Raw genomic sequence first — 13152 nt, forward strand, 5'->3', positions numbered from 1 at the left:
TAATGTTAGTAGCAGGAGGTTTTAACCTGTTCTAAACTACCTGAGAACTGGGATAAAATAGCGACTGTAAGCCACGGCAGTGAGGAGATTATTGTCTGTCCAGTGGGATATGTTGTAACACATGGCCCCTGCATCAGTGCCAGACAGTCCATTGTCCCAATTAGTTAAATGAAGAAAACACGAGAGACAGGGTAATCAGCATTCTGTACTGTCTTGAATTTTGTTTGTATTTTTGTTTACATGTTGTTGTTGTTTTTCAATTGCTGGTGTTTAGGCCGAAACAACGGAATGAATGATGAAGTGGCATATTGTAACATGATTTAATTCATCATCTGGGGAAAATGAAGTGTGTGTCACACCAGTATTTCACCAGTATTTCTTAATCTGATGGTATAATTCGTTTGAATATTATGGATGCTTTCACTCATTGTTATTATTGTATTATCTCTTACAGATCAGCCTGTGTTGAGGAGCTGTCACAAGCAGGAGGGGGGAGTCATGGCTCCTCACAACCAGGGTGTATTTCTATCTCAGGAGCGTACAGTGATGCACCCTCTATTAATCTATAATGACCCTCTCTTCAACACCAGGTGAGCAATAATATCTACCAAGAAAACTGCATTCTGCAGCAACCTTACCATCGCCTACAATGGGCTGTAGATGTAGTACCTACTTATAACCACATGATGGTGATATGAGCTGACTTTATTGGGGGTCAGTGGTCTTCTGTCCCTGATACTGGGACACAACTGAATTAATCGGTGTGTTTTCCACCTTAACCTTTAATGATCAATATATTGTGTCTTAAAAGTATTTCATTTGAACCAATTTGACGGATGTTTGGCAATTCTAACTCTAGAGACCTCACACATGCCGTTACCTAAAGACGGCAAGTACTTGTGTCTACAGTGGTGCTGAGCAATTAACTGAAATTTCGGTTATTTGTCATTTTTTAACTAAGTCATTGACCATCGTCGGTTCAATTATGTGAATTCCATTGAATTCTGTTTTTGTTTGTGAGCTCAATGTGCAGAATGTGCAGTTTTTCTAGAGATAAATCAGATCAAGCCCGAACTGTGCGATGTAGTAGGGAGTTGTAGTTTCCAACAGGCCAATATTCAACATAGTTTAGCGCAGAAAAAGTGTTAATGAGCAACAATGGCCATAATCCATTACACGCCTACTGCTATGTAAAATAGATAATAATGCGCGATTGAGAGAGACTCGAGAGCAGTTGCTTCACGAGGTACATATACCGGACATACATTAGCGAAGTGATTGATAGTTGGTATTGAAGAACTACTAAAATAGTGATTTTGTCAGACAGCATAGGCAGCAGCTCTGTAGAGATGAGACGACTTAGAATGAAGTAATAAAGTTATCAAATAAAACAAATGTAATATACACAACAACTGAAATATTTTATTGAAGTAAAGTGAATAAATGATGGTTAATAGGTGATAAGCAGTAATGGGCATCACTACCATCATTGGACTTGTATTAATTGTTTTATTCTGTGTTGTTACAGCATTCAACCCACATAGTGCATTTAATGTTTAAAAAAATTAACAAAACCAAAATCAAAAACCGTGATTGTTTTTTAATTGAATCGAAACCAGAACCGACCACAACAAGCACTAATCGCTCAACACTAGTCTACAGTGTCCACTCTATTGAACAAAGTGGTCCTCTGATCTATTAGCAGTGGATGTACGGTATTCAATGGAAGATTCCTAAGTGATGCACTGAATGTGGGATTGAAACAGGAAAGTATTGACTTCTCAAGCAACCCTAGTATCCACACTTGGTGATTAGAGACTGACTTAATACCTTTCTGTACAAAATGTTTGTATTTGCATATTTTTATTTGTCTGGTCTGGTGTCACACGATGGACATGTTAAATATTTTGTCCTCATCATCAGTGAGGACTTGCTTGCAGATCAGGAGCTTATAGGCTAGCTGACACAGATGCATGCCATTACCAATTTGGTATCATCCCTCTGAAGGCAGTAATGTCATGTAGCCTTATATTTTACATCTTGAGGAGACTATTAAAACATATATTACTGTGCGGGCAGTGTGTGCTATCTGCCGTGAAATTGATGGGGAATGCTTCTGTGAGCTCTTGATGCCAGCATGGCTGTCACAGTGGGCTGAGTACTACAAATCAAGCCCTGATGATGCTCAGCTTAGAATCTAGTTCGAGAAAGGGAAAGGGGGATACCTAGTCAGTTGTGCAACTGAATGTCTTCAACTGAAATGTGTCTAGGTGTCAATGTGTATGTTGATATGCTTATATATTATCTACTTACTGTCCTATTAGGTGCAGTATATTGTCTGTATGCGAGAGAGGAATATAATATTGGCTAATCCCTATAGGAAATCCAGCTGGTACTAAGTGAATTAGTTAAATAAAAGGTTAAATTAAAAAATAAATAAAAATTGGAGAGACCGAGTCAAAGGGGAAAGTGGACAAGATACCTCTCGTATTGGATAGAAAATTCTTGCTCGTTTACAATGTTCAAGTACTATGGCAAGTATGTTGCTAACCAACGGTCAAAATCAAATCGATAAGCACATAACCATTCTGTGTTTGAGTCACTCCATGACAACAGTAAAGCCAGAGGATTTTTGTCGCACAAACCCCTTTGGATGGTGCAGTGGAATGTGCAACTGCTTTTTCCGTCTTGTTTGTTATATCACAACAGTTCCGTAATTGTGTTCTATAGTTTCTAGCGTTGTCCTTAAAAATATCCCAACTGGTGATGACCAGTGCAGATCTAGTTGGAAGCATTTCTTTAAAATATACATGTTTATTCATGAGGTTTATTTCCCATTACAGCCGTAAGCACGCTTTGTTGGTATAGCGTTCTGTTTCAGCCATAATGTGAAAAGTCAGCAAGTCTGCTGCTTTCTTATTTAGGAACACAATAATGCTTTCTGTGCACAATCTTTTAAGTATAAAATAGTGTTTTCTGGTTTGATACTGACGGGAGTTATACAATAGCTCTGTTATCTGGGAGATACTGACGGGAGTTATACAATAGCTCTGTTATCTGGGAGTTTAGAAGCTTTCTCTCAAAGCGAGATTCACAGCAGAATTCCAGAGATTGCATCAGAATGATATTTTTTTATCCAAAAAAATAATGCTCTGTCATCAGTTGTGGATTCACTTGAACAGATAAATCATGATCAACATAATGAAATGTCATGATGAAATTAGGAAACGGGACGTCGCGTTAATGAGGATTCCATGGTGATTGGTTGGGAAGGCCAGTTAAGACAGGGTATGGGGCGGGGTCAAGGCGAGGGACAGAGGTACAAATGTGGACCATCGAGGATAAACAGGGTGAAACAGCTACTTTAAGACATCATGAGATGGCCAGCCAGTGTTCTGTCTGTCTTTACTGTACATTTCTATAGGCTAACAGCACTGGACTGTACAGCACTGAGTCTGACTGTATACATATGTTCATGGTGTCGGTCAGCTTCTGGTTTTCTATGCTTTTTCTTATGAATGGCTCTTTGATTCCAAGTCAGCACTCTACACAGCAGCCTATAATAAAGTGGGAATAACATGGTAGGAGGATGGTAAAAATGTATACCTATAGGTCTGTACATTTCCAATGGATAGGCTATGAAAAGGTTCCTTTCTCGAAAACGGTCTCTCAAGTCTCTCTTTTCACTCTGAGTCTTACATAGAACATTAAAGGAGTGTGTTTTATCGCAGGTATTCTGGGATTTAGGCCACTGCAGGATTGTGTTCTTTCAGCTCCCTCCACCTTTTAAAGTGTCATCTCATTCACCTGTTTGCCTTTCTGTATAACACATTTTGGTAGGCCAGAACCATCAGTCCCAAAATAGAAGTCCTATTTCTACATTTCCAAATGTAGACAAGAGCGCTAACACAGAACATTGCTAATAAATTGCAAAGTGCCTCCACACAGACGGCAAAAGTCATTGTCGGGTGAAAACGTCTTATTTTCAAAACAGAAACTTCTTAGGAAACGGAACGTTTCCTCATTAACGAACATACAATCATAAAACTTCAAAACCTACTTTGAATACATTTTCTTCATCCTAGAGTCATGAAATGTTCAGAGTACATTGAGGGGTTACTGCTTTTAATACATGGTCCAAAATTTTACAAGGGTTTCATCCGACAGCGACAAAATATATGTCAGACCATACTGTCAGACCATATTGTCAGACCATATTAATTGAACATATAGTAGAAGACAATAACACTGAAGAATAGAAATGTTCCTAGTCTTCCAACACAAAATACTATGACTTTTTCCATGTGTTATCTTCGTATTTCGTTTAAGCATTTATTCGAAAATGATTTACAATACATTAGTCTTGGCGTTAAGCTCTGCTCCTTTGCGGTAGCTCACTGCCAGAGCATGCATCGTGTTAAGGTAATTATAATAACAAGCAGTGAGCAAGGTACGCTGTACAATCCCCTTGTCCCAAAGCAGAGGCCAAACAGGTGGAGGCTGGGAAAGCAGAAAAAAAACGTGGTGATTAACACGTTACAGCAATAGCATGCCACCAGGAACACCAGCTTAAGCTTGCGCACGGCAGCCAACAAAGAATTGGTGTGCAGAACCTGATTGATTCATTAGACCACCATATTCAAGTAGTTATGCATCTAATTGGTGAAATATCAGCTGATGCTATTGCAAAGCACTTAAGATGCTATTGCAAACCCCTTGAATTTATGTTGCACATTTTATTGTTATTGTTGATGTTGGTGATTTTTTGCTCTATTTATATCTTATTTAGATGGGAACTAAAATGCGAGAAGGCAGCTGCCCCAGAATGTTAGCAGCAGAGAGGCTGTAGCTGCTGTTATCTCACCACGGGCGTTTGGACTCTGTGTCAGGCCTTGTGCACACTGTGCCATTTGTCAGGGTGATTTCTGGGCCATGTGAGGACCCCTGGCAAGCAGGTCTCATTTTCCCTTCGAGGAGGGACAGCGGGAGGCATTGCTTCCCAGACCGTTAAGGGGCTGTGGAGGAGTTTGTGAGCAGAGTCTGACAGTGAGGTCAGAGTTGACGCTACCCCTGAGGTGAAGGGCTGTGTATTAAGGACAGGACGTTGAAAACAGGAAGGTACACATACATAGACACCCACACAGGCACACACAAAAACATAAGTGCAGTAATTGTATCATAAGAGGAGACATGAAATAAGTTGACTATTTTTATGGTCCATGATCCTCTATTGTCAAGGTACATTTGTGGGTAACTTGTTGAGGTCTTCCACGATATGAGACCATTGAGAAGTTTAAAGGTGCTCTGTCCATAACGTACATACAGTAAAATAACACTCACAGCATAAACAACAGACTTGGCTGAAGTGTGTAGGATGTAATTGGGGAGTCTGGTTTCCCTCCACATGCAGTGTAGCCTCATGCTGATGCCTGTTCCTCCTCCTCTGTATTAACAACACAGGATGCCGTGTCTAAACACAGATTCACTGTTCTCTTCATTTACACGTCCCCTGAGCTTGTGGCTGACAAGGCTGAGGTCTGGACCCTGGTAGTTATACTGAATCACACTTCGTTCTGCATTCCATACAACACCACTGTTTAGGTTCCTGTCACCACAGGAGCAATGTAGCATCTCAGTTTCAGAAATAGTCCTTTGTCATGTCCCCTCGGTCAGTAGTTGGGTGTGAAATGTTTATACTGTGTCTTCCTTCCCGGTTTCACCTCACAAAACCTAGATTACTGTAGTACTATTCTGATGTACAGTATCGCCAACTCCATACGACATATTTTTATACCGAATATTTCTGAACAGACTTTGCTGAATCTATCTCGGAATGAGTTCATGGGCTCATGCTTCGGATCAAAGTCTTTTGTAGTAAGGAGCTGCTCATCGATGGCACAGTTTCATGACATGCCGTCTCAGAAAGAAGACAGTGGTATCGCCATGCAAGACCAAAACAAGTAGCTATTTTGCTAGATAATAGCTACATACATCATGTCCAGGTCATATTTCAGTCCCAGCCAGGTGCAGTGTGGTTATAACTCTTAATAGCATAATATTTATATAATTTTAAGGCAATTTGTCAGAGCCAAGTGCCCAAATGTGAGTTTGAAAGGTTCTACACCCTAAAAGGGTTCTTCAGCTGTCCCTATAGGAGAACCCTTTGAAGAACCCTTTTGGGTTTCATCTAGAAGCCTTTCCACAGATGGTTCTACATGAAACTAAACAGGTCCCTACATTGGTACAGTGGCCTGTCTCTCCTATGGGGACCACAGAAGAACCATTTTGCAACCCATTTTTCCCAAGAGTGTACTTTTCACAACAGTGTTCCTGGTTCCATTATGCATCGCAGTATGTTTCTACTCCTGGCAGACCCTCCTTAGTCAGCCAGGGCCTTGTGGAGGTCCCCTGATCCAGTACTGCCATAGTAGAGTTTCTGGAGACCTACTTACTGCAGAGAGCACAAGATGGATGCTGTAGCTATACCCACTGTCTGTCAGACACACATCACATCACCATCCATTAGTCCCAGACATTCCACTCACTAAGTTTGAACTGAACTCTTTTGACGGCTGTTTTTAGCAACAACTGAAGGTAGGACTCAGGCTGACATCAGGGAACTGTAGCAGTTCAAATTCTAAAGCGTGAAAAGTAAACTGTCAACTCTTGTTATCGTGTTAGAGAAGGGAACAAGCTGATAGGTGTTTTTAAAGCACCTTTAGGCAGAACAGGTCCCTACATTGGTACAGTAGCCTGTCTCTGTGGGGCCTGGTTTCAGAGCAGAGTGCAAATGACTCAGATCAAAGATACTGTAGAACCCCAGGAAAAGCTCCAGAAGATGCTCAGGGACATTAATGATTTGATCAATGACCTGTCCGTCAAAGCTTTTACATCTTATTAATGAAAAGACCTTGATTAAGGGGTGAGAATGAAGAATATGTTGCCCTCCAGTAGGGTTCTATACGTGTTGTGAACTCTGGTTAATGGCGGATGCTAGGTCCTATCTAGGCATTATATGTGAAACGTCAGATAGCATATGGATAGATGTGTGACGGCTCTGGGGCTCCCTCCCCTGGGCTGTGTCTTCAGCTCACAACAGCAGCATATGGAGGAGGCTTTTTCGCAACACATAGGCTAGCTCACTGAAATTATAATTTAGCAGCACTATATCATTCATTTAGCTTCAGGCTTTTAATGGCAACATTAATTTGTCCATGTAGTTCAACTCTAAATGTGCCTCCTGCCCAGAAACGCCCCCAGAGCTTTTAATCAACTACATAGATAGAACCGGCGGTGTCAGAGGAAGGCCCTAAAAATTGTCAACGACTCCAGCCACCCAAGTCATAAACTGTTCTCTCTGCTACCGCACGGCAAGCAGTACCGGAGCGTTATGTCTAGGTCCAAGAGGCTTCTAAACAGCTTCTACCCCCTCATCTGTATTTTTTGAAACTGCATTGTTGGTTAGGTGCTCGTAAGTAAGCATTTCACTGTAAGCACCCGTTATATTCGGCACAGCACATTTGACTAATACAATTTGAAACCACATAAATGGAAAAGTCTGCAGATCTGTATTATATTGTGTCTTACATTTTGTACACTGAATTATGTTATTACTCTACGCTGTGATGCTATTACGTTATGTAACAGGTTTAGTGTTGTCTTGAGTGAATGGATGGTGAGAGAGTCTAGAAAGCTTTTAATTAAAAAAGTTGCTTATTCAATTTCACTACCATGGTAACTGTGTGTGGTGAAGGCTCAGGGTTGTAGGTTTGTCATTGCTGAGTCCTTCCTTTGCCGTGTGGATAGTGTTCAGTGTGCTCTTCTCCATGCCGGTTCAGTGTTAATGATGCAGAAAGTATCAGCATCCAGGAGCCCCAGCCAAGCCCATCCAGACTGTCTCCTGTTTCCCTGGCTTCTGTTCCTTACAGATGCCCATGGTTGAGGAGGAGAGACACATCTCTCTCTCTCTCTCTCTCTCTCTCTCTCTCTCTCTCTCTCTCTCTCTCTCTCTCTCTCTCTCTCTCTCTCTCTCTCTCTCTCTCTCTCTCTCTCTCTCTCTCTCTCTCACACACACACACACACACACACACACACACACACACACACACACACACACACACACACACACACACACACACACACACACACACACACACACACACACACACACACACACACACACACACACACACACACACACACACACACACACACACACACACACACACTCTTCCGTTGCGGTGCTGGTTCAGGTTTCCTTTGGCTAGAAGCAGTGGGTTTGACCTTGACTCTGGCCCTGCAGATCAGATGTGCCCAATGCAGCAGAAACACACCCCCTGCTTCCCTGCTCCCAGCCCTCTGTCTCTGACAGGTCCTGCCTGGCCTGGCGCACGTTCAGCTCACAGCCTGGAGAGGTAAACACAGGGAAAAAGCAAAGGGATATCAAGGATATTCCGTCTTACCCTCTTACTCAGCATGATCATGTGGGTGTGAATATATCTGCATAAATGTGTTTATTTAGGTAGTGAGACCTGGCTGCTCCTCACAGACCGTAAAACCAATGTCAATGTGGGAAAATGTATTGTGACTTCTCTCTCTTTAGCTGTGCTCATCAAATCTGTCAATGTTTGTGTGCTTAGGAGTTATTGCATGCAAAGGCCCACCTCTCATAAGCCTATTGCTAGAGGTGAGCACGGCGGTGCCTTAGTGCTCAGCAGGGGGTGAAGGCAGCTGTGTGTGAGTGTGGGAGGGAGCGGAGCCGGGTTTAAATGCACTCATTGAAGTATTTGTGCTGTTATGCAATAATTACAACCATTGCATGAAGTCCAGACAATGGACTGTCTCTGTGATTACACATGCTTACAAAAGCTTTTTCAAGCAGAAATTTACATCCTGCAACACAAACTCAAAAAAGTTCTGGAACACTGTAAAGTCCATGGAGAATAAGAACACCTCCTCCCAGCTGCCCACTGCACTGAGGCTAGGAAACACTGTCACCACCGATAAATCCACTATAATTGAGAATTTCAATAAGCATTTTTCTACGGCTGGCCATGCTTTCCACCTGGCTACCCCAACTCCAGTCAACAGCACTGTACCCCCCACAGCAACTCGCCCAAGCCTTCCCCATTTCTCCTTCTCCCAAATCCAGTCAGCTGATGTTCTGAAAGAGCTGCAAAATCTGGACCCCTACAAATCAGCCGGGCTAAAATTATCTGCCGAAATTGTTGCAACCCCTATTACTAGCCTGTTCAACCTCTCTTTCGTGTCGTCTGAGATTCCCAAAGATTGGAAAGCAGCTGCGGTCATCCCCCTCTTCAAAGGGGGGGGCACTCTTGACCCAAACTGCTACAGACCTATATCCTACCTTTCCTTTCGAAGGTCTTCGAAAGTCAAGTCAACAAACAGATTACCGACCATTTCGAATCCCACAGCACCTTCTCCGCTATACAATCTGGTTTCAGAGCTGGTCAGCCACGCGGAAGGTCCTAAACGATATCTTAACCGCCATCGATAAGAAACATTACTGTGCAGCCGTATTCATTGATCTGGCCAAGGCTTTCGACTCTGTCAATCACCACATCCTCATCGGTAGACTCGACAGCCTTGGTTTCTCAAATGATTGCCTCGCCTGGTTCACCAACTACTTCTCTGATAGAGTTCAGTGTGTCAAATCGGAGGGTCTGCTGTCCGGACCTCTGGCAGTCTCTATGGGGGTGTCACAGGGTTCAATTCTTGGACCGTCTCTCTTCTCTGTATACATCAATGATGTTGCTCTTGCTGCTGGTGAGTCTCTGATCCACCTCTACGCAGACGACACCATTCTGTACACTTCTGGCCCTTCTTTGGCCTCATGCCAATGACTCCTTATATGGCTGTGAATGAGTTACGAATGAGCTTACGTTTTCCACGTTTTCCCCAAGGTGTCTACAGCATTGTGACGTCTTTTTAAGCATTTCCATTGAAGAATGGCTGTAAGGGACCATATAAGGCATGTGGTCACATGGTGTCTCCCGCAGAAAACCTTGCGTAAAATACTGAGGTAGCCATTTTTCCAATCACTTCTTATGAGAAACCAACTGCCTCGACGGATATATTATCGAATATATTTGTTAAAAACACCTTGAGGATGGAATCTAAACAACGTTTGCCGTGTTTCTGTCGATATTATGTAGCTAATTTTGAAAAATGTTTTGCGTTATAGTTGTAGCATTTTTCGGTCGATTTCTCAGCCAAACATGGTGAAGAAACGGGAGCTTTTTTGCCTACAAAAATAATATTTTTGGAAAAATTTGCTATCTAACTGGGAGTCTCCTGAGTGAAAGCATCAGAAGTTCTTCAAAGGTAAATGATTTAATTTGGTTGCTTTTCTTATTTTCGTGAAAATGTTGCCTGCTGCCAGCAGAGCCTAGCATAGCATTATGCCATGATAAACTTACACAAATGCTTGTCTAGCGTTGGCTATAACGCATATTTGGAAAATCTGAGATGACAGTGTTGTTAACAAAAGGCTAAGCTTGTCTTTGAATATATTTATTTCATTTCATTTGCGATTTTCATGAATAGGAAAAGTTTATAGGGGTATTTATGTCCGTTGCGTTATGCTAATGCATTTGAGGCTATGATTACGCTCCCGGATACGGGATTGCTCGTCGCAACTGGTTTTAACAACCCCCCAGGCAAGCTTCAATGCCATACAACTCTCCTTCCGTGGCCTCCAATTGCTCTTAAATACAAGTAAAACTAAATGCATGCTCTTCAACCGATCGCTGCCTGCACCTGCCCGCCTGTCCAACATCACTACTCTGGACGTCTCTGACTTAGAATACGTGGACAACTACAAATACCTAGGTGTCTGGTTAGACTGTAAACTCACCTTCCAGACTCACATCAAACATCTCCAATCCAAAGTTAAATCTAGAATTGGCTTCCTATTTCGCAACAAAGTGTCACGTTCTGACCTTAGTTCCTTTATTTTGTCTTTGTGTTAGTTTGGTCAGGGCGTGATTTGGGGTGGGTAGTGTATGTTCTTTTTTATATGTTGTATTTCTGTGTTTGGCCTGGTATGGTTCTCAATCAGAGGCAGCTGTCGATCGTTGTCTCTGATTGAGAATTATACTTTGGTAGCCTGTTTTCCCCATTTTAGTTGTGGGTGATTATTTTCTGTTTAGTGTTTTTCGTCACCTTACAGGACTGTTCGTTTGTCGTTTTTGTTGTTTTGTTCAGTGTTCAGTTGTTTTATTAAAATAATGGACACTTACCATGTTGCGCATTGGTCCTCCTCTCTTTCTCCAGACGACAACCGTTACACAAAGCATCCTTCACTCATGCTGCCAAACATACCCTCGTAAAACTGACCATCCTACCGATCCTCGACTTAGGCGATGTAATTTACAACATAGCCTCCAATACCCTAATCAATAAATTGGATGCAGTCTATCACAGTGCCATCCGTTTTGTCACCAAAGCCCCATATACTACCCACCACTGCGACCTGTACACTCTCGTTGGCTGGCCTTCGCTTCATACTCGTTGCCAAACCCACTGGCTCCAGGTCATCTACAAGACCCTGCTAGGTAAAGTCCCCCCTTATCTCAGCTCGTTGGTCACCATAGCAGCACCCACCTGTAGTACGCGCTCCAGCAGGTATATCTCTCTGGTCACCCCCAAAACCAATTATTCCTTTGGCCGCCTCTCCTTCCAGTTCTCTGCTGCCAATGACTGGAATGAACTACAGAAATCTCTGAAACTGGAAACACTTATCTCCCTCACTAGCTTCAAGCACCAGCTGTCAGAGCAGCTCACAGATTACTACACCTGTACATAGTCCATCTATAATTTAGCCCAAACAACTACCTCTTCCCGACTGTATTTATTTAGCTCCTTTGCACCCCATTATTTCTATTTCTACTTTGCACATTCTACCACTGCAAATCTACCATTCCAGTGTTTTACTTGCTATATTGTATTTACTTTGCCACCATGGCCTTTTTTTGCCTTTACCTCACCTCATTTGCTCACATTGAATATAGACTTATTTTTCTACTGTATTATTCACTGTATGTTTGTTTTACTCCATGTGCAACTGTGTTGTTGTATGTGTCAAACTGCTTTGCTTAATCTTGGCCAGGTCGCAATTGTAAATGAGAACTTGCCTACCTGGTTAAATAAAGGTGAAATAAATTTTAAAAACACCTAACCCTGAACCGAACCCCTAATTCTAAACTAATTCTAACCCTTAACCTAACCCTGAGGATAGAAGAACAAGACCACACACACACCCACTGATCATTTAACCTGAAGGCTTCAGACTTATTAGAACATTGTGCCATAAACAGCACATGACTGACTGTGAGTGCTAGACCTAGATAAAGGATGTGTAGCGTATTTTCGTGACTGACTGGTGTTGCATCAGAAACGGTGGTCAATAACAGACCCAGCTGGCTATCCATTCGTCTGGCGTCAGGTTGAGTGACAGTAGCGGTGATTGTAGCTGGGTCAGCCTCTGGTCTGCAGTGATTACTACTACTCTCTCCCTCTCCTTCATGTGGACAGTTGAGAGCTCCTGCTGCGACATTTATCCCCCAGCTCTACTGGGCCTACTCAGGGATGCCACTCACTTGCTCTCAAGAAGAAGACTCGATGTGCCTCCCTCCACTGTAACCCTCGCCATCCTCTCTGCCTGCAGAGAACAACTTTCACATTCTTGTTATCTGTCCTCACCCTTCACTGACTGACAGGGGCTGACTGATACGGAGTGATGGGTCACATGGACACGACACACTGTAAACATCACAGCTGTGGGAGGGTTTTACATATATTAGGCCTATATGAATATTGTTTCTGTCCTGTTGCTTTAAAGATTGATTTTAGCATATTTCCCATTAATTTTAAGCCTTTTTTATGTGTGAAGCATTGAGCCAGCATCCTCACAGCTTCCTGTCGGATCTCCATGGAAACATAGTCAGATCAACAGCTCCCTCTCATTGGTTGAGAATGTGATCTGACATAAGTCACTCATGGCATATTGATTCATTTTGAAAGGTACTGTATTTCAGAGTGTTTTCACTGAAGCTCAGAGACCTTTTCCCATAACCTGTTTAAGCAATTACTTTCTCTGTAGTGTGTTCCCACCTGATCTGCTGAGACCTT

General features: G+C 42.5%; 1 protein-coding gene across 1 annotated transcript in view; it reads left to right on the forward strand.

Moving 5' to 3' along the window:
• The first annotated feature begins 465 nt into the window (after nucleotides 1-465).
• LOC118362304 (tight junction protein ZO-1-like) overlaps nucleotides 466-13152 on the forward strand; it is a 173868-nt gene continuing 161181 nt past the window's right edge. The window contains exon 1 of the mRNA XM_052480740.1: nucleotides 466-590. Within this exon, the coding sequence (XP_052336700.1) occupies nucleotides 499-590 (92 nt within the window). The 5' untranslated portion in view covers nucleotides 466-498. The remainder of the gene's footprint in view (nucleotides 591-13152) is intronic.

Source organism: Oncorhynchus keta, chromosome 2, assembly GCF_023373465.1.
Source record: "Oncorhynchus keta strain PuntledgeMale-10-30-2019 chromosome 2, Oket_V2, whole genome shotgun sequence".
Classification (NCBI taxonomy): domain Eukaryota; kingdom Metazoa; phylum Chordata; class Actinopteri; order Salmoniformes; family Salmonidae; genus Oncorhynchus; species Oncorhynchus keta.